The sequence below is a fragment of the Geotrypetes seraphini genome, chromosome 10 (assembly GCF_902459505.1).
Source record: "Geotrypetes seraphini chromosome 10, aGeoSer1.1, whole genome shotgun sequence".
Taxonomy (NCBI): Eukaryota; Metazoa; Chordata; class Amphibia; order Gymnophiona; family Dermophiidae; genus Geotrypetes; species Geotrypetes seraphini.
The window spans coordinates 126,961,950-126,989,135 of record NC_047093.1 but is presented as its reverse complement, the minus strand read 5'-3'; the positions used below and the strand labels follow the sequence as shown (position 1 = coordinate 126,989,135).

Here is a 27,186-nt window from a genome sequence, read left to right as displayed (position 1 = left end):
GTTTGCCGTAAACTACTAAAAATCACATCTGCATAGAAGCTCTCTTATACACTGTTCAAAGTCGAGCTTATCTACCACTACAGAAAGTTGACAATCTTCTTCACCTTTGCCAGACAGTCTCCACCATACCATGCATAACAATACATCAAATGCTGTAACTTCTAGGCCACATGGTCTCCACTGTACACATCATTCCATTTGCATATCTCCACCCCAGAATTCCACGATGGACTCTGTTGACCCAATGGCCTCGGGCCACAGTATCTCTGCTCCAATCCATGTAATCTTTGACCTCCGTTGCTTCCTCCAATGGTGGATGGTTCCTCCCAGTCTCACTCAAGGTCTCCCCTTTTAGCCCCTTGCCAACAAAACTCATAAGAACATAAGAATTGCCTAACTGGGACTGGTCCATCAAGTCCAGCATCCTGTTTCCAACAGTGGCCAACCCAGGTCCCAAGTCCTTAGGTAGATCCAAGTAGTAAAACAGATTTTATGCTGCCTATCCTAGGAATAAACAATGGATATCCCCAAGCCATCTCAATAATGGCATATGGACTTCTCTTTTAGGAAATTATCCAAACCTTTTATAAACCCTGATAAGCTAACTGATTTTACCACATTCTCAGGCAATGAATTACAGAGCTTAATTACAAATTGTGTGAAGAAATATTTTCTCTGGTTTGTTTTCAATCTACAACTTAGTAACTTCATCGCATGTCCTCTAGTCCTAGTATTTTTGGAAAGAGTGAACAAGAGATTCACATCTACTCTTTCTACACCACTCAGTATTTTATAGTCCTCTATCATATTACCCTTGAGCCGTCTCTTCTCCAAGCTATAGAGCCCTAGCAACTTTAGCCTTTCCTTATAGGGAAATAATTTTTGTTGCCCTTTTCTGTACCTTTTCTAATTCTGCTATATCTTTTTTGAGATAATGGTGAGCAGAATTGCACACAATATTCGAGGTCAGAACTGACATCGGGGAGAAAGCTTGTGGGTCAGCTACGTGCAGCGGATGCCCACGTGCCTGCAACAAGAGACGCTGAAGGTAGGAAGGAGCAACCCAGCTGGACAGCCCTGAAAGCACATTCTGTAGGCAATCAGCCAGCACCACTGGTGCCTCTCCTGTTGCAGCACCCCCCCCCCCCCCCCCCGGCAGCTCAGGGCCCTGTCTGGAGGGCCTTCATGCATGCGCAGATGTCAACATCATCGCTTCAACGTCCATGTATTTGCAGAAGTTTGCGAGACACTGTCCTATCCCCATGACTTTCTAATTTCCACATCCATGATCAGTAGGAAGGATGCCCAATCCCTCCTGCCGCCAGGCCTCCTTGATCCCCCAACACCCTCCAACTCCATCCTCCACCCCAGTATGGGGGAGGGTTTGTATTCGTGAAGTGATGAAATAGAATTATTAATAGGGTTGGAGGGAGGGTAGGGTAAGGGTTTCTTCAAAGTATATATAGTATAATGATAAGATTTTCAAGTGATTAACTAATTGTTGTTCTTATGGTTGTTGTACACTTGATGAAAGGTTAAAAATGAATAAAGAATTAAAAAAAAAAAATAAATCTTTCATGAGATACTTTGTCAAACGGTGAGAAGTCAAAACTGCGCAAGACAATCACACATGGACAATGCCGGGCAATCGTGCGCAGGACATCAGCGTACTGGATTAAAACGATTTTAAAGCACTCTGAGGGGTGGGTGAGAGGAACCCCACCACTTTACTTATAACTGTTGGCATTCCCGTTGGGGTGTGGGAGAACCCCTTTTACAGAAGAAACTGTAATTTTTCCCTAAGAGAAAGGGAAAAAGGCCATTTCCTCTATAATGGGGGGTTCCCCCCTAATGGGAGCGCCAACTATTCTAAGTAAAGTGTAGGAATGCCCCACAATAAACACACATGCAATCTTAGAGTCGAGAGGAGACGCTCCAAATGAATGGTCTCTCCCTCTTTTTATTGAGAATCATATCTCCAATAATTACTTAGTTAATGCTCTACAAGGTTATAATTTCATAATGCATTTACAGTGAGGATTAAACCATTGTTTATCTATATCATGTGTCTCAAAGCTACTATCTCACGTGACATATGAATACATAATAACAGTTATAATAAAGTGATTCCCAATGTGTACCTTTCTGATATGTTTCAAATCTTACTATGGCATGTGACAGTCCAAAGGTTATAATGCATGCTTCTTAAGCTCTCTTGATTAGCCTTGCTCAGGCAAAGTCTGATTGTTGCCCATATAAGGGATGCTTAAACAAGATAAGAGAAAAAGGGTAAATGTATGTCAGGTTAATATATAGCAAGAGTCAGGGAGGGGGGAATGCCTCAGCCTTCTGCTTAAGGTGCAACCCTTGTCCTTGCTTAGGATGTATACGTGGCAGGAGGGAGAGGAAATGAGAAACAGGGCCTCAGAACCAAACCCAGGCCTAGATCCACACACAGGCACAGATCTGCACACAGGGCCTAGGTCGGTGTGCCGACCTGGCTTGCGTTCAGAACCGCCTGCATGTGCTCACTCTGCCTGTGTTCTGATGCCCTGGATCAGAACTTATCAGATCTCCATCCCTACAGTAAAGTGCGCTTTAACATTGTGTTTTAATCCAGCATGCTGACATTCTGCGCGCAATTATCTGCCCGGCAAAGTCCGCGCGCGATTGTCTCACACACTTTAGTCTATGTACCTTGTTAAACACTTCTTGAAAATCCATATACACTATCATCACAGATGCTTAGATGTTAGGCTTATCTCAACGGCCTCCGTACTCAAGGAATATTGTCTCCTCACAAGAAAACTCTCATTATACTTTGAAAACTCTGCACAATATGCAATGCTCTCAAAATATTCCAAGCCCATCTCTTCCAGCAAATAGTCCTTATCCAAACTGATATTCAGTTTGCTATTTTCTATCTGAACAAACAAGGGGGCACAAGAACTCACCCTCTTTGTACAGAAGAATCTAATTTTTTTAAATCTAGTGCAGTGTTTCTCAACACGCAATATGTGTATCCTAGGAGGTACGTGGGCCACCTGTTGGGGGTATGTGGGCTGGCCAACGCCTGGGATCTCTCCTTGCCTGCCTCCCCACTGAAGCCACCGATTCCTGCCTGCCTTCCTTTCTGCTGCACCATTCCCCACCCCTGAAGCTGACCCTACCACCCGACACACTCCATACACCCTGCCACTGCAGCAATAACTCTGCGCAGGGACGGGCCAGGCGCGTGCAGCGACTGCACGCGGCCGGCCCACAAGCCTTCTCCCCGACATTAATTCTGGCGATTGGCCTCCCCAGAACCTTTCTCTCTGAAGTCAGAATTGACGTCGGGGGAAGGTTTGTGGACCGGCTGCATGCAGTCGCTGAATGCGCCTGGCCCATCCCTGCGCAGAGTTGTTGTTGTTGTGGTGGCGGGGGGATAGAGTGTGTCAGGTGACAGGGTCGGCTTCGAAGGTGGTGCAGCGAGCGGGGAGGCAGGGAATAATTGGTGATGACTTCAACGGGGGACATGCAGGCTTCGGCACCTGTGACTTCTTTGGATGGGTTAGCTTCAGGGGAGGGAGGAAGGGTATGTGTGGGCGATGTAACTTAATTTTGGGACAAAGGCTGGAAGACAGTGAGGGGGAGGAGGAGAGGGAATGAATTTGACACAGAAAGGGGGGCATGATCATGGGACACAGAATGGAGAGAGGAAGGGGCACTAACTTGGGACATAGGGGGGAGGGAATAGAAAGGGAGAAATGTTGGGCATGAGTGTGAGTGAGAGATGGCATACATGGGGAAAGGAAGAAAGGAAAATTGGGCATGGAGAGAGAGAGAGAGGAGTGAGGTAGCGATGCATGGGGAATAGAAGGATGAAAGGGAGACATGTTGGATATGGTGGTAGAGAGGGACCTGAGGGACAGATTGAAGGGGAAGCTAGCGGGAGGATTGTTGGACATGGTGATGGAGGGAGAGATGTGGCATGGTGTTGGAGAAAGGTGACAGAAGGAGAAATGGGCATGGGACAGGTAGGCAATGGTGAAAAATGCTGCATATGATCTAGGGGATGAGAAAGGGAGAAATGTTGGATGTGGCATTAGAGGGGGTGGAGAAATGCCTGGATCTCTCAAGACAGATGGACAGTGAAAGAGAGAGAGGGAGACTTGTTGCCAATAGGTGTGGAGGAGAGAGAAAGAAAAGTTGGACTCATGGAGGGACAGAGAGATGTTGGTTGAGGAAAGGAATGAGGTCTGGAGAGGGAGCAGGCAGGAGGCAAAAAGAAATATTGGATGCACAGACAACAAAGGTAGGAATTTTTATTTTCAATTTAGTGATCAACTCTTCAGTCCATCTTTGCTCAATGGGGCACTCTACAAGTGGACTTGTTTGCGGCTCCCCACAATCACCAGTTGCCCCAGTTTTGCTTCAGACTTTACTCTCCTCTCCGTCTGGACCGATGCCTTTCTCCTGGATTGGATGGTTCTGTTTCTATATGCATTCCCTCCAATTCCTCTCATATTGAGGACTCTGTTCAAACTCAAACGACAGGCAGCCACCATGATCCTCATTGCTCCACGGTGGCCCAGGCAGCATTGGTTCTCCCTTCTACTTCAACTCAGCTCCAGGGAACCATTACTTCTTCCAGTTTTTCCTACTCTGCTTACTCAGCGGCAGGAATCACTTCTACATCTCAACCTGCAATCATTACACCTGACAGCTTGGTTTCTCTTGGGCTGAATTCTTCTCATTTACGTCTCTCTCAGCCTGTTCAACATATTATTGATGCCTCCAGGAAACCAGCCACTCAGCAATATACAGCCATAAAATTAATAACCAATGCAAAAAAATATGATCATGTAACACCACTCCTCAAAGAGGCTCATTGGCTCCCTGTCAATTACAGAATTACTTATAAATTATGTTTAATTATCTTCAAGACTCTGATCAACAAGACCCCAGCATTTTTATATCGATTTCTTGTTCCCTATTCTACGAAAAGAATATTACGTTCAAGTGAACAAAATCTGTTATCTGTCCCTTCGTTAAAAATTATCAATACAAGGAGACAATTTATTTTTTCTTGTACTGCACCACAGACATGGAACGCTCTTCCTATTTTCTTACGAGAGGAAAAAGAACTTGGAAAATTTAAAACTGAACTTAAAACCTTCCTTTTTAAAGATGCTTTTATATTATAATTTTAGTTCTAGTATTATGTTTTCAATATGAAACCTGTGTTAATTATTCCTTTTGTGTTTCCCATCAATGTTTCTTCTTTACTTTATGAATTATAGTTCATCCCTTCTTTCCCGTTTATCAATGTTAATAATCATGAGTTCTTACCCATTATTTAATAATTGTATGTACTGTATTGTTTGTTTTTGTTTTTAATATTTACTAATTGTTAAATTTAAAGTGTACATCGCTTAGAATATTTGATTAAGCGATTTATCAAGTCATCTAATAAACTTGAAACTTGATATTATCAACAAAAGTGAACTAGGTTTTCTTCCTGGTGTCTTCTTCATCATCATGATCCCACTTCCTTGGCAGTAGAAATGAATTGGATTATCTTCTTTATCTATCTGACTCTGGCCTCAAGTCTATATCTATCAGAGTCCATCTCAGTGCTATTACAGCTTGTCACATGCCAGTTGGAGGAAAACCTTTTACTGCTCATCCTTTGGTCTCCAGATTCATGAAAGGACTTTTCAGTGTGAAACCACCTCTCAAGTCTCCGCCTGTCGTCTGGGACCTGAATGTGGTTCTTTCCAGTTTGATGAAGCCACTACAGCTCATCTCAAGTTTCTCACCTGGAAAGTGGTCTTCCTTATTGCTCTCACCTCTGTCAGGAGGGTAAGTTACAAGCCTTAGTGGCAGATCCACCCTTCACAGTTTTTCACCATGATAAAGTGGTTCTGCACATGCACCCTAAGTTTCTACCGAAAGTTGTCACGGAGTTTCATCTCAATCAGTCGATTGTTCTGCCAGTGTTTTTTTTCCTAAGCCTCATTCTCATGCTGGAGAAACCGCTTTGCACACTCTGGACTGTAAGCATGCTTTGGCCTATTACATCGACCGGACAAAGCCTCACAGAACATCTCCCCAACTGTTCATCTCATTTGATCCAAACAGGTTGGGGCACTTCTGAATGCCTCGAGACACAGCCACCATGTTTAGTGTGCTGCGGCTTGGCAAAGTTTGCTAGACTGCTCTGGACAGAGGTGATATCAGAAAAGAATTCCCTAGTTCTACTGAAACATTCAACCAAAGAAAACAACAACAAAGTGATAATTACATACCACATAGGTCCAAGCTCTACTGCCGTCTTCACAGTCATATTTTTATTGCAGGTACAAGGTAGCTGTTTGTATGGATTTGCTAGAATACAAAATTCAAACATTTTCTTTCTTGAATTTAAAAGGTACTAAGGATATGCATTTTTGTTTTGTTTTAGCATAAAATAACATAAAATAGCACACATTAAAACAAATCAAATGACACAATGAAAACTGTAGAGTTGCAGAAAGCACATGCAGAATCTGAAGCTGAAGGATGCGATCCAAGCGGGGTTCAAAAGAGGTTTCATCATGTTCCTGGATGAAAGTCCATATTTGTCAGGTAGATTTGAGGGAGCCACTGCTCATCCCCTACATATACGCTATGAGAAATAAATCTACTCTTTGGATTTGCCAGGTACTTGTAACCTAGTTTGGTTACTATAAGGACAGGGGCTTAATTGATTTTGATCTGACTCAGCCTAACTTTTATGCTCTTATTTTTTGCCTACAGATAACTAAAAATGCATGCAAAATGATGGCCTACATTTCATTCGGAAAAGTAGATGCGGCTGGCTGAGCTGATCATGGCACAGTAACCCCTGATCAGAGTCCTAACGGTTCAGTTGATCAGGGGGAAAATACCACTGCCGCGATGAGCTGAGTCGGCTATGGCAGAGGAATCCACCCCCCCCTCCCAAACAACCACAATCGGCAGGAGAGATGCCCATTTCCTCCTGCCTAACATCCCTACCCCCTTCACATCCGTGATCAGCAGGAGGAATACTCACTCCCTCATGCAGCTGGGCCCCCTCAATCCCCTGACACCCTGGGTACCTTTAGAAGACCAGCAAAAGGGATGCCCAGTTTCTCCTACCGGCAGGCCCACCTCTTCAAAATGGTGGGCTTTCCCCTTCCAGGTGCATCCTGGGATGCACTGGGGAGGGTCCTAAGGCCTTTACTGACCCAGATGCCTAAGGCTCCTCCCAAAGGGCATCCCTCTTGTTCATGGCCTTTGGTATCAGGACCAATTGAAGTCTTAGGCTACTCCCAGTGCATCTCAGAATATACCAGGAAGGAGGCCTAAGCCCTGATAGGCACCTGCCTAAGGTCCTTCCTATGGGAGAGGCATTAGGTTCCTCACTGGTGCATCCCAGGATGCATCAGGAAGGTGAAGGTCTGCCATTTTGAAGAGGCAGGCCTGCTAACAAGAGGGACTGGGCATACCTCTTGCCAAGTCTTCTTCTAAAGGTACTGGGGTGCGGGTGGGGGATGGAGGATAGAGTTGGAGGGTGTTGGGGGATTAAGGAGGCCTGGTGGCAGGAGGGATTGGGCATACTTCCTACTGATCATGGATGTGGGAGGTGGGGGTATCAGGCAGGAGGGAGTGGGCATCTCTCCTGCCAATGGTGTCAGGGGTTCCTCTGCTGCAGCTAGCTCAGCTGATCACAGCAGGAGTATTTTCCCCCTGATCAGCTGAGCCAGCAGGATTCCCAAAGTAACAGTTTCAGGGTTCCCGTGCTGCAATCAGCTGATGGCAAGGGATCCCTTGGCAAAGACAGGGTGCTGAGCCACCTATCTTTGCCATCAGGGAGGCATGATTCTCTAACCAGCGCCGGTTGACAAGGGCGCTGGTTAGAGAATCGGGGGTAAGGTGTCTGTTCTCTAAGATAAACGTGATTCTGCTGCACATGATTTTCAACTGCTTCTTAGGTGACTGCCAAGACTGGCATTCTATACAGAATCAGGCCCTTAATTACTAAAGCCCAGATTCAATCGGTGTTGGTCGATTCTTGGCCGATTTTAAAACAGCGATTGATTCACTTCCGTGCAAATCATTTGCATGCAAACTCCCATCTCAATTACTCAGTGAGCGACTGAGTTGGGGTAGAGCTGACAGTAGTGACAGGACAAGCTGTCACTTCTGTCAGGGCTCCCTTCCTCCCCCACCACTTTAAATAAAGGGCAGGAAGGATGCCAACTCCCTCCTGCCATCGGCACACTGCGATCAAAAAATATGGCAGGAGGGATGCCAAATCCCTTCTGCCACAGGACACCCCGGCCCTCCCCCTCCCTCTAAAATTGGGAGCAAGAGGGGTGCAGAGTCCCTCCTGCTCCTCCGAACTGTGGGCATAAGGCACCACCCCGGTGCATCATGTGATGTATGGGGAGGGGCCTAAGGCCCTGACTGGCTCAGGTGCCTTGAACTCCTCCCTTGGGAGGTGCCTGAGCCAATCATGGACTTCCTTAGGGCTGAGCCTAAGGAAGTCCCCTCCCAAGGAAGGAGCCCGAGGTGCCTGAGCTAATCAGGGCCTTAGGCCCCTCTCCATGCATCACATAATGCACCAGGGTGGGGCCTATGGCCCGCAGTTGTTTGGAGGAGGCTGGAGGGACTGAGCACCCTCTTGCTCGCAACTTTAGAGGGAGGGAGAGGGCTGGGGCGTCAGGTGGAAAAAAAAATTTGGCATCCCTCCTGCCGTATTTTTAATCGCGGTGCGCTGATGGCAGGAGGGAGTTGGCATCCCTCCTGCCATATTTTTAATTGCAGTGCGTCAATGGCAGGAGGGAGACGGTATCCGTCCTGCCATATTTTTAATTGCGGTGGGTGGAGCGCCAATGGCAGGAGGGAGTTGGCATCCCTCCTGCCATTTTTTGGGGTTAGGAGAAGGAGAAGGGAGGGAGCGCTTTGTGGGGGAGAGGCTTTTTTCCCCCATTTTTTTGTGATCATCCTTACAGGATCGGTAAGTTTAGTGAATCTAGCCCTAAGAGGCCCTTTTACAAAAATTTAGCACGTATTAAACACTAGCATGTGCTAAATGCTGCACATACTATTTTACACCTCTGAGCCAAGTGGCACTTAATGCATATTACTGTCCATTAGCTTAAGCTCAATTCAGACAAAACTAAGTTTTTCGTGGCATCTTTTAGTAAAGTTTCGTTTGAATCCTCCATTAGTATAAATTCAATTTCTTATACAATCCATCCAATGATTAAGATACTGGGAGTCATCTTAGATCAGCACCTTACTCTGAAGTCCCAGATAGATGCAGGGGTATGTAAGAGCTATTTTACTTTATGGAAGCTACGAACCATTAGAGCTTATAGATTATTGGTTCAATTGCTATTACTGAGTCTTCTCGACTATTGTAATATTATTTATTTGACAATTCCAAGAAAGAACTAGCTAGATTTGTATTAATACAAAACACAGCGATTAGAATGATTTACGGCTTGAAGAAATATGATCATATCACCCCCTTTTATTGTGAGCTACATTGGCTGCCTAGGGAGGCTCGGGTTTTGTTTAAGCTGGGGTGTTTCTGTTACAAGGATCTTTATGGTCCAGCTCTTCTTTACTTGGTTAACAGATTTTCTTTAGCTTCTTATAGACATAGTAGAAAAACTCATCCCTTGTTTAACTCTCCTTCTGTTCAGGGCTGCAAAAGTAAGAAATTTCTAAACCACACATTAGCGTCCCAAGCAGCTCTTCATGATAAAGAATTTCAAGCATTCCTGCTTACAGCTTATTCTTACAAACAGTTTAGAACACAACTGAAGACCTATCTTTTTACAAAATATCTGACTACTTAACTTATTTTATTTCTCCCATTGTGAGTAATCTTTTGTAAACCGCGCTGAACTAATGGCTACGCGATCTATAAGTACAATGTAATGCAATGTAATATAATTAGTATGTGCTAAACTTTAGTAAAAGTGCCCCTACATTATTCACTAACAAGCAACCTCAATTCATAGAGAAAGGAAAGCAATGCATATGGATATCTATGAATTAAACAAGTGGAGAAAGGATGTGGAAATTGGCTCATTGAATGCTTTACAGTCTTTTTGGGCATGCAAATGGGTGGATATAAGTGTTTTTGAATCTGTGACCCCTCTGTGTGTGTTTGGTTTTATGTGTGGCCTGTGTGATAATACTGAGCAAAATTTGGAGATACATTATAGGATGGTATCATCATGAAGATTTAAAAAAAACTACCACAATAAGTTGACACAAACTCCAGTGACATATCTGTAGAGAATTTAATCTTTCCCTTCCAAATCCTGGATGAAAAAAATCACCAGGAAAATGAAACTCATTCTAAGAAATAAACACTCACATTCCTAAGTCCATGCAAATGCACCAGCAATATAGTTAAATAATTTTCAAGAATCACTATTACTTCCTTACCGCTTCCTGTTAATTAATTCTGATGGAAACAATCAAATCTTTTACGGAAAATTTGAGAAAAATTCATCCCACCCTTAAAACATCACAACTCATTTTACACTGTTCGATAAATCAAAAATGATTATAAAACTTGAGAATGTAAGCTGCTTAGAAGTGTATTCGATATGTGGGATAACAAATTCTAATAAACCTTGAAGAACTCCACAAAATGTTATTAAAAAAAAAAAAGAGGAAGAAGAATGTTATGGTATAGATTTACTAGAAATCACTATCATGTGCTAACGCTAATATGTGTTATATACCAATTTATATTGTGGGACTTCTTCACTAATAGTGGGCTCCTTTAACAAACCTGTAGTAGCGATTCCCGCTTGGCAAATGCAACGAAGCCCATTCAATTCCTAGAGGATTCGTCGCATTTGCCGCACTAGTAATTTCTACTGTGGCTTTGTAAAAGGAGCTCAATGTGTGTTAATGGCAGAATGCTCATTGTTGCAAAGATTCAGGTACTCTTTCTAAGGAAGTTTGCAGTTATACACATCTTAACCTTGCTGCTTGACTTGCTGTAAGTAATTGAAGCTAGGTGTTCAAAAGTATAAAAGGAATCCATTCACCTTCCAGCAGGTTTCCCTCTTTCTGAAAGATTCGTTCCTCGCACCACAGGCAATGGAAGAGGTGGCGAATTTTCGTTACACATTCATCTGCCTGACTTGGACCTCTTAATATCCTTACTACCACCAACACGAAATGGTCCAGTGCAACAGACAGCAAAACCTCAATGCCTTTGTTACTCCGAGCTGCAGCTCTACAAAACAAGATAAAATTCAATGCTAAAAGCTAATCTTTCTCTAATTAATCCCACAAAAGCCTAGTCACTCGATTATGTGTGATTAAAATTTTTAATCCCAAAATTTCAATTTCTAAAAAAACTGGACAATAGGCTGTTTTATTTTCCAGGATATTGCTACAGTAGTCCTGACCACATGAGAAGTAAACTTTCCCCCTGCCATGCAGCATCGCCCCTCTTCTCCCCAAGCCATCAGGGTCCTCTCCTCTTAAGTCTCTCTCTTCTCCCCATTAGTGTCATCCTTTTCTCTCTGTCCTCCCCCACTATCCAACACTTCCTATCTCTCTTCCTCCCACAATTTCTCTCTCCTCACACCACCAACACCCTGTCTCTCCACCCCATCCCTTCTAACACTGTCCTGTCTCCCTAGCAAGATGCACTGCCCTGTGTGTGCTGCAGCTGGCTTTGCCAATTCCACAAACAGGAAGTTTCATCATATCTGATGGAGCCAGTAGTAGCAAGCACAGCGCAATGTCCCACACCTGCCTTCTGTTTGCTATTAATGTGACCAACATGCAGACCCAGCAGAGGTCATTCAGTGACCGAATGAGAGAGGAGAAGAAAGGGAAATAGGGGCAATATAAGATGGCAATTGGGGGGGGGGGACAAGGAGAAAGACAGGGGATGATGAATAGTCAAGAAGACAGTGGGTCGGTGAGTGAACAAGCAGGTGAGAAGTCTGTAGGGAGAGGAAAGTCATGACTGGAGCCATTAATCGCATTACATATTTTTTTTATTTACAGTTTTAAACATTATATACAAACATTAAACTTGATTAAGTAACACAAATTTATAGCATCTGAAGAAAAACAAAAAGCTTGTTGCAAAAAAACAAGAAATAATCTTTATCTCTTCCTTAGCCCACTATAATAAGGGAAAAATTAATTTTTAGGACAATTTAGGAAACATTTAAATATTCCAAGGAAAAGGCTATAAACTGAAAGATTAAAGCTAAACAATCTTATCAATCTTTAGATGGTTCATTAACTCCAGAGATCTTCATATCCAAAAAGGTCTTCAGATGTTGTGGTTCAAGAACGAAAGATTAGGTTCTTACCTCTGATAATTTTCTTTCTTGTAAATCCACATTTTATTCCAGGACCAGTGGGTTTTATGTATCTCTTACCGCCAGGCACTGTAGAAAGCTTCAGATGATTGAAGCCATAAACCCTTCCCTCTGCTAGCATATCGTGGAGCATGCCCAGTAGAATCCAATCAGTCTTCAAGTAGCTAGGAACATCTACAGAAATAATAAACAAGAGAGAGCGGGAAATGGGGAACTCCCCGTCAAATAATTAATTCTGCTCATTGTAACATAACCTGTTTTAACTATTGCTGTTTTGCTTATCACATATTAGAACCTGAACTACAAAACAGTGCTATAGGGAGAAACAGCCTGCACTGTCAGAAGGAGGCGCTAACCCAGGGACTCCCGCCCCCAATATAGCACTACATCTAGTCAGATGGTACTTTTAAAAAGGCTGGTCCCCAAAACATAAATCCAGCTTACCAGCATTTCCAGGCAGGTGAACAGCGAATCAGACATATATAGGGTGGGTTCCCCGAATAAAGTGTGGATTTTAAGAAAGATGATTAGCACAGGTAAGAACCTAATCTTTTGTTCTTGTACAATCCTACTTTATTCCGGAACCAGTGGGACATAACAGAGCAGTCCCGAAAATTCAGGGTGGGATTAATGAGCTCGCTGCCAACACCGAAGCACCGAAAGCAGCATCCCACTTGGCCACCACACCAACTCTGTAAAACCTAGAGAGGGTGTGCAGAGAGGACATGTAGTAGTCCTGAAAATCTCATACGGAGGCACAGCAAATGGCATGGCCCGGGAGGAGGAAATTCCCCTAGTTGAATGAGCCCGCACCTCGAAGGGGGGAGGGGGGCTTCTATCCTGCTGCTACATAAACTACAGAAATCCATCTCGAAATGGTAGCACCCAAAGGTAGGCTAGCCCTTGCAGTTGAGACTTGAAATTCGTTGGTTATCTCCAAAGCCTGCTGCAAAAGTCTGTGCTCATCCAGGGACCGCAGAACTCAATCCTGAGCCTGAACCGTAAGGAACAAACACTGGAAGGTGAACTGCCCAAGCTGACATGACAGTCAAAAGGAATACTGTCTTGAGAGAGAGATCCATCATGGACGCCTGCTCCAGAGGCTCACAAGGCAGGCAAGCCAGAGAGCAGAGACCAGATGCAGACTGCACATCAGACAAGGGAGGAGCAAAGGAGGCCTTAGACGAACCGCATCCTGTAGAAAATGGACCATGTCCAGAGAACTGCCAAAGATCTTCTCAAGGCAATAGGGACCAGACAGATGATACCTGCAATCTGAACCTTTAGGAAAGCCAATGCAAGGCACCCAAAGAACTGAGGGAGAATAATAATCCTCCTGACGGCTTGTGAACCATACCTGGTAGAACCATCAAACTTCTGCATAGGTTGCCACCCTGGCCATCCACAAGCTGTGAATCAGCACAGTTATCACTGCAACAGAACAGCCCTAGGCCGACAAGGCTGCGCTCTCAAAAGCCAGATGCAAGACCAAAGATGCCCGGGTCCTGCAAAGCAATCAGCCCAAGAGAGGGGCCGAGGGTAACAGGGGAAACTCAGCGCCCCCCCCAGGCTGCACCAGGTTGGCATACCATGGTCATCTCAGCCAATCGGGAACCACCAACATTACGGTTCTCGAGCGCTCTGATATGCGACACACCAGACACCCTAACATGGGCCATGGAGGGATGGCGTAAAGAAAACCCTCTTGCGGCCAGGACTGCGCTAGATCATCCAAGCCATTGTTGCCGGCCTCACCACAGTCTCCAAGAGGTGCACTATGCACTCTAACATTCTCCTAGAGAGAGACACTGTCCGGGGTCTATTATCTGACAACTGAGAAAGACTACTCGAACCCTGCCCACTCCTGCCATGTGTGCTGTAGACAGTGCAACCTGGAGTCTTTCCGTCCGGCGAAACAGCAACTGGGACTCCTTGCAACCAGGGCTGTGGAGTCGGTAGATAAATGTTCCGACTCCGACTCCTCAGTTTTTTGTACTTCAGACTCCGATTCCGACTCCAGGTACCCGAAATTTCCTCCGACTCCAACTCCGACTCCACAGCACTGGTTAATTTTCAGATCGTTAAAATGGAATGTCAAGTTGAGAGAAATGAGCATTTTCGACACCACCTTCTTTTTGCTTTTAATCAAGGTTCTAAGGCCGCAGAAGCTGCTCGCAACATTTGTGCTGTGTATATAGTGAGTGCTATAGCTGAAAGAATCGCTCGTGATTGGTATGCCAAGTTCAAAAATGGAGTCGGTAGATAAATGTTCCAACTCCTCAGTTTTTTGTACTTCTGACTCCGACTCCAGGTAACCGAAATTTCCTCTGACTCCGACTCTGACTCCACAGCCCTGCTTGCGATCACCACCCTGGCAACGTCTGAGGACACTCGGACAGCTCGATGACAGAGATGGGCCTGGAAAGGCCAAAGAGGCAGCTGAAATGCCCTCAGTTCCAGGCGAATAGTCGACCCCTTGCGCCCAGAGGGCGTTCACTGGCCCTATACTGGAGCAGACCTACAAACTGTCCCCTATTCGGAGAGACTCACATCCTATGAGTGAGTCACCTAATCTGAATCAGGAGCATAAGGCCCCTGGCTAGCATCAAGGGATGTAATCACGTCATGCTGCTGTGCACCACAACTGCCCAAGGCTGGGGGGGGGGGGGGGGGGGGTAACAGAGCCTGCTACAAGGGACGCAGTCCGGCTCTGGTCTATGGAACTCCATTGATCGTCACCACCACAAGTCCCGGGACCTGGAAATGCTGCTAGGCCATTGGGGTCTGAGTGGCCAGGAGTCTCTGATGACTGTCTGAATCTTCCCATTATGGGAGATGGGAGAACACTTTGTTCTATCCCGTGAGAAAGCGACTCCCCAGGTACTACAAATCCTGGGTGGGCTTGAAGTGACTCCATTGAAGGTTGATCACCTAGTCCAGATTCTGCAGTAAGTGGACCACCTGCTGAACCGTCTGGATCTCCTTGGCCAGTAAGGGAGCTCTGAACAGCAAATCGTCCATATACGTGTGGATCAGGACACCCAAACAGCAAAGATGCACTGCCACTACCACCGTCACCTTGGTGAAGGTCCTGGGCGCCATCGCCAACTCGAATGTAACAGCCACAAACTAAAAGTGCTGCTCCAGGACGTGAAACCACAAAAACTTCCTGTGTGCCGGAAAAACGGTGATAAACTCCCCCGGCGTTAGTGAATCAATGACGGAATGCACCATCTCCATGCGTAAGCAGGGCACCTTCAGTTCCGCATTGACCACTTTCGAGATCCGAGTTCGGTCTCCAAACTTCAGAGACTCTCATTGGGGCGATGAAGCATATCGAGTATCTCCCTGAGCCCAAGTTGCCCTCTGGCTCAAGGGCCGCAAGATCCAAACTAGAGAATGACACGGGGACAAACTACTGCCATTACACTGTCCAACAGAATTCGTACTGGATTGCTCTTGAGAATAAATTGAAAGGCCACCAGAGCCCTGATGACTACTCTGAGTTCCAGAACAGGCAAAGTAATTGTATTTTGGTCCAAAGACAGTGAGCTCCCCAGCTATCTAAACTCTGAAATCATAGAGTGACTCTGTCAAATCTGCTACACTGGTTTCAACAGAAGGTAATGCCAATAAATAGAAGCCTGTTGTACCCAACTAAAGGAAGCTCTAGCTGCATAAGAGCTATAAACTGATGCTTAAAAGGATAAGGCAGACACCCTGAAGAAAAGTTTTAAAGCATATTCTAATTTCCTATACTGAACATCCTTGATAGCTATACCACCTCTATAGGAAGTAGAGCTGCACGATTCGAATCGATTCATTTTCAGGAAAAACCAAACTCACCAATTCACCATCAGGGGCACAAGCCTCCTCACCACTGATCTATTCTGTGCAGGCCTGATCATACCTGTCTCTCTACCGGAGCCCTTCCTTCTAGTGTAACTTGAAACTTCCTGTTTCGCAAGTGCAGGATTGCATCGGAGGGAGGGACTTTGGCAGGGGTATGACTGAGCAGGCCTATGTGTGGCAGGGGGAACACCTGATCGGCCCTGTGTGCAGCGTACGCAGTACCAGCGTGGGGCACAAAAGTTGAAGCTTCCCCTCCCTCCTATCTGCCTGTGAGGCACCTCTCGACTGTTCCTTCCCTCCTCCTCCGTAAGATCTAACGTAGGCCATCCGAAGCAGCGGTGGCGGCAGCTCAGAACAGGCTACTCCAGGCCAGCCCCACTAGGGCCTTTCCTCTGCCACATCATTGGTGATGCAGTAGAGAGAAGCCCTGGTGGAGCCGGCCAGAAGCAGCCGATTCCAAGTGCTGCTTCATCTCGTCGGCCACTGCTGCTGCTTTGGGGGGCCTATGTCACATCTCATGGGGGGAGGTGTCTCACAGGTGGATAGGAGGGAGGGAAAGCTGATGCACAGGGGGATAGGAGGGATAGGAAGCTGATGCATTTACCTCCCTTCCCCATAGCACACAAGTATCTAGCTCTCATTCTCCCCCTCTCCCCCCCCAGTTGCAAACAGGCAGGCACCCAGCTCCATTTACACACAGAAATCCAGTGCTCTCTACCCTCTTCACCACAGAGACAAGCAGAAGGAGAGAAGAGCAGCTGCATGTCAGGCAAGAGCCTCCTCTTCTGACTCCCGCTGTTGAATGCAAAATTAGAACCACTGGGTTTAAATTTTGCATTCAGCAATGGGCATCAGAAGAAGAGGCTTTACTTTGACATGCAACTGCTTGGTTCCTTCGATTTTTCAGTTGCCATGGCAACCTGGCATCTGCAGTTTGTCAAGCCCTGGAACAAGGAGATCAAAATGACTGAAATGTGAGTGACAGGAATAGAGAAACATTTGGGGAAGAGTGAGCAAGGGGATGTCAGGTGTAAGGCAAGTCACGAGGAAAGGGATCATCCTATCTCCTGAGCCTGAGTACCCTTTCCTACTTCTTCCTCTGCTCTCAATTTTCTTCATCCCTTTACCCTTCTTGCTTGAGATCTGATCTCCATTTTCTTCTTCTAAAAGTTACTCTTCTTCTGCTGAGATTTCTTATGCTCTCCCTAACTCAGATCCTCTCTCCTTCCGTTCTTCTTTATTTCCCTCCCTTCTGAACACTGATCAGGAACATCTTCACCCCCCCCCCCAAAAAAAAAAAAAAAAAGCTATCATAACTGGGCACACAAAAATTACCAGAAAATGACTACTTTACAAAGTTTATAAGCAACAAATTTAATGGACTTTTCTGATGGACATGCTACAAAATACATGTGTTTCTCCTTAGAGGTGTTTTACACTCCTCCTTTGACAAGATTCTATTACAGAATTTATCATATACCGTGGAATTATGTCTTTCAGCCCAATCTCTACCATACCATCACCTTTCAACTAAGCCAACACGAAACAAGAAACACGAGTGGAGACTCCATTTGGCTGTCTCCACTGGTTCTATGTATCCCTTCTGGATAAATCCACAGCCACTGATCTCTGTCTTGATTTTCCCATTTTAGTACTAGGAAAAGGTAGTAGGTACATCTCAATCGATATCAAAATTAATTGTCCACTCCAGATTATACTTTACATTAAGGTGAACTAAGTTTTAAAGCACTCTAAATAAGTTACCTTGCCAAAGCAGCAACAACAATTCTAACTCCAGCTTCCCTGAAGTACTCCGTCCTAACAATATTGCAGCCATAATGCCGTTGGGTCATAGACACGTTCTTTGCATATAAGGCACTGGTATCTGTAGAGGTAACTGATAGTATTCCAAGATTTCGGATGTTCCTGAAAGCTGCATCCAAGTAGTTCACTGCTGTTCCGTAGGGGTCCAGGTGTCTAATATAGGAATCACAATAGCAGAGTTGAAGAGAGACTTTGAAAAAGAAAATACATGCTCAATGTCTCTGTTTTAAGAGAAGGTTAGTTACTTACCTCGATAATCTTTCTGGAAAAAAGGACATATGAGTCCTGATAATAGGTGATATTTCTCTACTTGCGAATTGATTGCAGAAGGATGAAAACTACATTCTTCAGCTCCACCTCCTCCAGTGCTGTAGATCCCTCTTCAGTTTTTACCAAAGCAATTGAACAACACTAAACAGAGAAATAAGGAGGGGAAATGGGGAAGCTTCCCATTAAATGTTTCTGTTTTGCTCTGTAAGATATAATTAACAAGGTTGAACAACACATAAACAACAAAGGTGGAATGAACAGCAACCACCCGTCAAAATGCAGCCAGCATGAAACTTATGGAGCTTGAAGAGTCTCATTTACTGCTTTATGCATTTTTTTTCTTTTAGCATATATCTGACTGACAGGAGAAAATCTCCAGCTTTGGACACACCTGTTTGTCTGAACTCCAGACTGACAAGGCAAGGGTGTCAGGATTCATATGTCCTTTTTCCCGAAAGAAGATTATCAAGAAAGCAACTAATCTTCCCTTCTGGTGCAAAGGACATACGAGTCCTGACAAGAGGTGACGTACAAAAGCAGTCTCCTGAACCTAGGGTGGGACAGATGAGTCTGCCCTTAACACCGAGGACTCAAACATGGTATCCTCTCTTGCTGCCACATCCACCCTATAAAACTTCGTAAATGTATAGAGTAGACCATGTAGAAGCACTACAAATCTCTTCAGAAGGAATTGCCCTTGTCTCCGCCTATGAAGACACCAGATTTCTAGTGGAGTTGACTCTCAAGGCAAATGGTGGCTGTTTCCATAGTTAATATATGTTAATGAAATAGCCATATGAATCCATCTGGAGATGGTTGACTTAGATGTAGGCCAGTCTATTCTCAATGCACTGGTTAAGACAAAAAGATGATCTGAAAGATGAAAGTCATTTGTTACTTCCAAGTATCGAAGAAGACTTCATACATCCAGAAAGTTCAACACTTTGATTCTCCTCTTGGAACCTGTGGTTAAAAAGGTGGGTAGCCTGACTTCTTGATTGACATAGAAAGATGACACCACTTTCAGCAAAAACAAAGGGACTGTATGGAGAGAAACTCCCACTTCTATAAACCTAAGGAATGGTTCCCTGCATAAAATGTCTGCATCTTTGAGATTTTCCTCGCTGAGACTATGGCTATGGGTGACTAAAACTACAGCAGGTGTATACCTGACTGGGCCTCCGCGTGTGCGGATCGCCGGACTCGATGGACCATGGGTCTGATCCGGAGATGGCAGTTCTTATGTTCTTATATTATGTTCTTCACTGTTAGATTCAGTAGGGATGCCTCTTACAAAGGTTCAAAATGTGCATTGCTGAGGCCACTCAGGACAATATTAAGGTTCCAAGTGGGAAATGGCTGTCTTACCAGGTATGAACCTGAGCTCCCCCTTAAAAAAATCTGACGATATCCGGATGTGAGGTCAAAGAATTCTTTTTCACTTGGGCTCTGTAACACAAGATACCCACAAGTTGCACTTTAAGAGATCCTACTGCAAGTCACTTTTCTAGGCCGGCCTGAAAAAAGCTAAAACAACTGACACAGGAGCTCTCCAAGGATCTACCTCAGGGGTGCCCAAAAGGTTGATCGCAAAGGCAACGCGAGTCGATTGCAGAGCCCATCCAAGGCTCCGTGATAGACTCGTGTAGGCTTTGCATTCTACCTGCTTCCCGACGCGGTAAACAGGACACAGAAACGCTGGGCTGACCAACCTTCTCCCCTTCGTCAATTCTGACGTTAGAGAGGAAGTTCAGGGCCAGCCAGTTGCTGCCCGGCTGGCCCAGAACTTCCTCTCCGACATCAGAATTGACCCTGGGGCGGAAAGTTGGTTGGCCTGGCACTTCTGCGTCCCGTTTACCACATCAGAAAGCAGGAAGAGCTTAGGACGCGGTGGCTTGGGGGCCTGTTCCTCCATGGCTTGGGGGAGGGCAGGGAGAAAGAAAGACAAAGAAAGAAAGGGGGCAGACAGGAAGACAGAAAGAAAGAAGGGAAACAGAAAGAAAGGAAGGGGGGACAGGGAGACAGAAAGAAAGGGGGCATGGAGAGAAGGAGACAGACAGAAAGAGAGGGGGCAGGGAGACAGAAAGAAAGAAGGGGTAAGGAGAGAGGAAGAAAAAGTTTGGGTAGGGAATGAGGTCTGGAGGAGAGGAAGCATACAGGAGGCTGAAAGAAGGGAAGAAATACTGGATACACAGTCGGAAGAAAGTGCAACCAGAGATTCATGAAATCACCAAACAAAGGTAGGAAAAATGATTTTATTTTCAATTTAGTGATCAAAATATGTCCATTTTGAGAATTTATAACTGCTGTCTATATTTAGCACTATGGTCCCCTTTCACTAAACCGCAATAGCGGTTTTTAGCACAGGGAGCCTATGAGCGTTGAGAGCAGCGCAGGGCATTAAGCGCAGCTTCCTGTGCTAAAAAACGCTATTGCGGTTTAGTAAAAAGGGAGGAGGTATATTTGTTTATTTTTGTATAGTTGTTACTGAGGTGACATTGCATAAAGTCATCTATCTTGACCTCTTTGAAAAACCCCTGGAATATAAATGATAATTAACATTTTCTCTGCGTACAGTGTGCTTTGTGTTTTTTAAATTTTATTGTTGGTAGATAAGAACATAAGAATTGCCCCTGCTGAGTCAGACCAGTGGTCCATCATGCCCAGCAGTCCGCTCACGCGGCGGCCCTCTGGTCCAAGACCAGCACCCTAACTGAGACTAGTCCCACCAGCGCACGTTCCTGTTCAGCAGAAACTTGTCTAACTTTGTCTTGAATCCTTGGAGGGTGTTTTCCCCTATTGACTTGGTCATTTTAAAAGTAGCTCGCAAGCCCAAAAAGTGTGGGCACCCCTGATCTACCTGATCATTCATGCACCACTGTTGAAACCTCCAGGCCTTAGCATAAACAGCAACTGTTGCTGGTTTCTTTGCTCTAAGGAGGGTAGCAATAACCACCTCCAAATAGCCTTTCCACATTAAGGTTGCACGCTCATGAGCCATGCCATAAGACTACAGTGTTCCGGATTCTCTAAGGGAACTGGACTCTGAGACAAGAGATCTGTGTGCACCGGTAGCCGGAGACTTTTCTCTCTTTGCAGGTGCACCAAATCACTGTACCATAGTTGACACAGGAAACCTGGAGCCACTAGAATCATCCATCCGGCATGGGTCATTATATAATGGATGACTCAGCCTATCATGGACTATGAGGAAAATATATACAGCAGACTTTGTGTTGGCTAATGTTGGATCACAGCATCTAAATCTTCATTTTCTAGTTCAGCTCTTTTGCTGAAAAATCAAGGCACTTTCTTGTTTGATGACACCATAAGGTTGATCATTGGGGGTTCCCAGCATTGGACTATGTAGTTAAATGCCCTCTGGGACACTGACTACTCCCCCGGGTCTCAGGTTTTTCTGCTGAATTAGATGGCTTGCACATTGTCTACCCCCACTACATGCACCATTGCTATCGCTTGTAGATGGATCTCTGCCCAAGTGAACAGCAGCTTAGCTTCCTGGCTCAGTGGAGCACTTCTGGTCAATTGACATAAGCCACTGCCATTGTCTGAGAACACTCTGACCGCTTTGCCTTTCAGGTGTTTCTCCAGAGTTTGCAAGGTGAGCCGAATGACTTGCAGCTCCACTTCTTCTGCAAAAGAGTCCATCGGCCTTGGACTACATGCCCATGACAATGTCCTCCCCAGCCTTAGAGACTGGTATTGATCATCAAAATCACCCAAGTGAAAATAACCTCCAGGCCTTAACACACCTCTTGCCAGAGGCTCCGGTTTCAGCCACTATCATAAGCTCCGCAGAGCCTTTACCTTCCATTCCAATGGCTTCTGGAGTGGATTCGTCTATGGGAACCAGTGGGACAACAAAACTTGCTGGAGGGGCCGCATATGAGCTCTTGCCCACAGGATTACTTCTATGGTCACCACTATCAAGGAACTTAGTATCTGGAGATAGTGTCACGAAATAGTTGCTATCAGAGTTGAAAAGAACTCGAATTATCACAGATCCACCTTTAGAAAAAAGTTCTATAATGTCTAAGTCTGACAAATTGTGGAACACAGCCACCGGAATATAAAGAGAATGATAATATAAATTAGTTAAATCAAAATATATTTAAAATTTTTTGTGTGCAGGAAGACCTCAGTGTGGATTAGTTAGTCAAGCAAACGATTTTAACATTCAATACTACCACCCATGTAAGGGCAACAGCCCAGTACATCACACCATCATAGATGCTTCCTTGTGTGATACAAATCTAATGAAGAAAATGTGCAATAACACTCAAAATAATAATCACAAATCATATATTCACAATGCTGAATTACTACAATTTGTGAGACAACATACTGCACAGCCCTGAAATCAAAAAGAAAAAACAGGACTACTTATCTCCATCAGGAGTCCGAAGACATTAATACCCTGGAAGCACTAAAGGCCAAAAAAGCCCAAAATGTAGAATGCTGTGCTGCTGGAAAAGTGCCCCAAAGGGGCTAATGGTTCAACTGAGCTTCAGTTTCGGACAGAACTCCTTCATCAGGAACCTCCAATAATTATAAGCTTGAAACCATATTAGCAGCAAATGTGTCGAGAACCCAGACACAGCCAAAGCATTTACTGCTAATATGGTTTCAAGCTTATAATTATTGGAGGTTCCTGATGAAGGAGTTCTATCCAAAACTGACTAACTAATTTTTGCTTGACTAGCTAATCTACACACACAAATTTTAAGATTATTTTGATTTAAATAATTTATATTATCATTCTCTTTATATTCCGGTGGCTGTGTTCCACAATTTGTCAGACTTAGACATTATAGAACTTTTTACACCATAGTTGCATTGTCAAGAAGTCCGAGATCTGTTTCACAAGCTTCCGTTTGTATGGCTCAGGAAGAAAGACCCAGCCCTCCACTGTGTTGAAGCATATTCCCAAGTACTCCAATTGTTGATCTAAGTGTCTCTTGCGGATGCTGATGATGATCCAACCCAGGTCCTGCAACAGCTGAACCACCTAAGTCACTGCACTTTCGCCTTCTAATTTGGATGGTGCCCTGATCAGGCAATCGTCCAAGCATAGGGATGCACTTGAATTCCTTTCTTTCGAAGATGTACCACCACAACCATTACCTTGATGAAGGTGTGCAGCGCAGTTGTAAGCCCGAATAGAAGGGTGGAGAACTGGAAGTGTTTCCCCAGCAAATGGAATATCAAGAATCTCCTGTTAGCTGGATAAACTGGAATATGTTAAATCTAAGGATGCCAGAAACTCCCCTATAGCAACCGCTGCATGACTGACCGAATAGTCTCCATTCAGAAGTGCGGCACCTTCAAGGCCACACTGACCAACTTTAGATCCAGGATCGGTCTTTGTTCCTCTGAGTCTTTCTTTTTTTGGTCACTATAAAGTATATAGAATATCTTCCCAAGCCAAATTCTGTGGGCAGCATGAGTTCTATGGCTCGAATGGCTAGCAGCCTGTCTACTGTTGCTCGGAGTATGATCACTTTTTCTGGTTGTTCGGTCGATGAATCCATGAAATGATCCACCAAGGGGTAGCTGAATTTGAGTTAGTATCCATCTTGGATTATGTCCAGAACCCAGCGGTCTGAGCTGATAATCACCCACGCCTCCCATAACTTCATTAGCCTTCTTCCTATCAGTGGGAGTTCAGCTACAGTCCAGGCTTCATTGGGACTTCTTGGAGACTTTGGCAGAGTGTGGTCCGGAGGCCTGGGTATCGTACACTGCTCTTTGGATGGAGAGTCCTCCGGAGTACTGACAAAAGCGCCTGGAGCCACAAAAATTATTCCGATGTCTACTGTCTCGAAGTGACTTAGTATGACGATTAACCACATAAGATCATCCAAATCTTTTCCCTCAAAAATCTGACCCTTAAAGGGGAGTCTGCTTAAGGTGGCTTTAGAGGCTGAATCGCCAGACCACTGTCTGATTCAAAACATTTTGCGGGCAGAGATAGAGTAAGTTGAGACTTTACTCGGGACACTAATTATGTCACATAGGGCATCCGCCAAATAGTCAACTCCTTCCATGACTTGTCGCAGGCATACCTCATTGTCCATGCCTGTGGCATGATGGACTCTGGTATGACTTGCACGTGCATTAAAAGAGGCCACGGGGCTGCCTTAAATCCCAAGGCTAAGGCTTCAAACTAATATCCAAGTACTACATCTACTCTGAGATCCTGCACATCTTTCAAGACTACATCCCTTTATTAGGGAGCAAAGTCCGTTTGGTAACCTGAGCTACCAGTGAGTCCACATTAGGCTGGATACAGACTTGTTATCGTCTTAGCTCCCCTTAAGGAGCCCTCCAGGACCTCACGATGCTCCGTAATTAAGACATTAAGATCCAGGTGCGATGGAAAAATGAAGTCTGCGTCTGGGAAGCACTTATAATCTAGCACTGCACTGCCACAGTCTGCGGAGTCTCCAAGATTAACTCCCACAGCAACTCTGGCATAAGCTCCAGCAACACCGTTGCCTTAAATAGGCGGTGTATTGTCGGGTCTTCCCCTTGCTCAAGGGAAACATAGAAACATAGAAATAGACGGCAGATAAGGGCCACGGCCCATCTAGTCTGCCCACCCCAATGACCCTCCCTTACCTTTCTCTGTGAATAGATCCCACGTGTCTATCCCATTTGGCCTTAAAATCAGGCACGCTGCTGGCCTCAATAACCTGAAGTGGAAGACTATTCCAGCGATCAACTACCCTTTCAGTGAAAAAGAATTTCCTGGTGTCCCCGTGCAGTTTCCCGCCCCTGATTTTCCACGGATGCCCCCTTGTTGCTGCGGGACCCTTGAAAAGAAGATATCTTCTTCCACCTCAATGCGGCCCGTGAGATACTTGAATGTCTCGATCATGTCACCCCTCTCTCTGCGTTCCTCAAGTGAGTACAGCTGCAACTTATCCAGCCGTTCCTCGTACGGGAGATCCTTGAGTCCCGAGACCATCCGGGTGGCCATTCTCTGGACCGACTCCAGTCTCAGCACATCCTTACGGTAATGTGGCCTCCAGAATTGCACACAGTATTCCAGGTGGGGCCTCACCATGGATCTATACACAATCTCCTGGTCTACAATGTCTGTTTGTGACTCAGAACCCCCAAGAAGGGACTATTCACTCTTGGACAGTAAAGGCAGAGAATCCAATATCCAGTCCTTCTAATCACTCTAAGATTGTTCTTCTGGCTCCTGCTCAGGAATTTCTGCTGAAGCTTGTACACTTGGATGAGACATGTTCCCTTACATAGACAGCATTGCTCCCTCAACAGCTGAGGAAGACTCCCAACAATTTAAATAAGCTTTTAACAATAAACTGACAAGATCCAAGGTAAATCCCTGACTAGGGACTCCTGAGGTGCCTTTCTGGACCTCACTTTGCTATTTCCTGGGCTCCACAGCATCCACACACCTGTACTTCACCCAAGCTCCATTTCAAGGCTCCAGAGAGGTTCTCTTCCCTGGACAAGGTGTTCTCTGTGATCCCCAGTCTTAAGGGTGCAGAGGGGAACTAAACCTGAGGCTTCCGCCTCTTTCTTAGGTGCCCAGAGATATGCAGCAAACAGCCTCTGTTCAGTTGGCCATCCATCACAAATCTGGCATAATATAGGGGTATCTCCACTGGAGGAATCCATCCAAGCCAATTGTTTTTAATTCAAATTGAGGGTTTTTTGAGCCAGAGGGAGACTTTTATTCAAAATCAGAAAAATCTAAGATGGCTACGGGCAGCATGGTTGCAGTAAAAGCAGCCTGAGGGACCCTCTCCTAAAGGCTCAAAAAATTCTGCGAAGAGGTTTATGGAGGTGAGGGACCCTTGCTACGGCCCAAGAAACCTTTAAAAACAGCAAATTCAAAACCATCTTCCCCAATTTTCCCATAGACTACAAAAGTCAGCACTCTGTCTGTGCTAGCCTGCTATAGCTCTCACAGAAACTGGAAATAGAGAAGATGCTGCCACTTACTCAGCATACCAGACCACGCGTTGGGATCTTTGGTCTGCCAGTGAGCTCTAAGCCCGACAAAAACCTCAACCCTCATAGATTCACGTGCGAGCAAGGGGAAAAATTTAAACAGCCGGCATTCTTTAAGTCCTGGTGGACTGAAACAGCGACCAAACAGCCTGCACTCAGGCACCTAATAAATTAGGATATTAGTTAGTGTAGGAATGGAACACAGTAAACACACACGCAGTCTAAGAGTCGGGATGGAGGCGCTGCCAATGGCTAGCTCCGAGTCCCTTTTATTATGCTTCTAAGCTAATGACATCATAGTTCCTCCCTCGTATACACATCTAATGATAGGTGGATACAAAGGTACATGCTTTTACATTGGTGGAAACATGCTTTTACATCGTGATCATCTGCCCTTTGCCTCGTGCTTTACCTCGTGATCACCCTCCAACTCAACACTTAGGCAGGGGCCTGATTAACACGTGGACAGAACCTGAGTCTTTGCACATATGCAATGCAATGCAATGCAATGCCTGTCAGCTGATGTCCTTTCCAAATAAGGACAGCTTAGATAAGGGTTAATGTGTGACAGATAAGGGGGAGAGAGGGAATGATTCAGTATTCTGTCACAAGGTGCTAACATTTTCCCTGTTAGAATGGCTAGTGGCAAGAGGGAATGAGGAATAATTCATAATTCTTACACAGGGGCGGAGAAATCAGTGTGCTGATCTCGCCCTGTTTCAGAATGGCATCCCTACAAGCTAGCTTCAAGGGGAACAAACCCCAAGCTCCACAAGATATAATCTAACTACTTTCACTTCAATTATCGATTTTTATGAGAACCGAGCTGAGCTCCTTTTGGGGAGATGACACGGTATAT

General features: G+C 45.1%; 1 protein-coding gene across 2 annotated transcripts in view; it reads right to left on the bottom strand.

The window, feature by feature from the left end:
• The window catches only part of TRMT1L (tRNA methyltransferase 1 like), a 97,731-nt gene that overhangs the window by 18,338 nt on the left and 52,207 nt on the right, over nt 1-27,186 (bottom strand). For both annotated transcript variants that reach the window (XM_033959808.1, XM_033959809.1), the window contains 3 exons: nt 17,988-18,200; nt 11,073-11,263; nt 6,294-6,372 (listed from right to left, as the gene is read on the bottom strand). In XM_033959808.1, coding sequence (XP_033815699.1) covers nt 6,294-6,372; nt 11,073-11,263; nt 17,988-18,200 — 483 coding nt within the window. The remainder of the gene's footprint in view (nt 1-6,293; nt 6,373-11,072; nt 11,264-17,987; nt 18,201-27,186) is intronic.